Source organism: Onychostruthus taczanowskii, unplaced genomic scaffold, assembly GCF_017590055.1.
Source record: "Onychostruthus taczanowskii isolate IOZ18803 unplaced genomic scaffold, ASM1759005v1 scaffold9491, whole genome shotgun sequence".
Taxonomy (NCBI): Eukaryota; Metazoa; Chordata; class Aves; order Passeriformes; family Passeridae; genus Onychostruthus; species Onychostruthus taczanowskii.
The window spans coordinates 1-247 of NW_024507537.1; the positions used below are offsets into that span (position 1 = coordinate 1).

General features: G+C 81.0%; 1 protein-coding gene across 1 annotated transcript; it reads left to right on the forward strand.

Moving 5' to 3' along the window:
- Positions 1 to 3: 3 nt before the first annotated feature.
- On the forward strand, positions 4 to 241 carry LOC121347838 (40-kDa huntingtin-associated protein-like; the record flags this gene model as incomplete). The annotated part of the gene is made up of 1 exon (XM_041426762.1): positions 4 to 241. A coding segment is annotated over one exon (238 nt), but the record flags the coding sequence as incomplete, so codon positions are not given.
- Positions 242 to 247: the final 6 nt, after the last annotated feature.

Consider the following 247-nt stretch of genomic DNA (forward strand, 5'->3'; position numbering starts at 1 on the left):
CAGAGCCTGTTCCACGGCCCCGCCGAGGCGGCCGCGCTGGCCGAGGCCGCGCGGCTCTTCCTGCGCCAGGAGCGGGACCTGCGGCAGCGCCTGGGGTTGCGCGGTGGCTTCGGCGAGCACGTGGCGGCGGCGCAGAGCTGCGGGGCCTTCGCCGCCCGCCTGCACCTGGAGCGGGGGCAGCCCGCGCTGGCGGCCGGGCCGTGCCTGGAGCTGGCGGCGGCGCTCCGCGACACGGGACAGCCCGCCC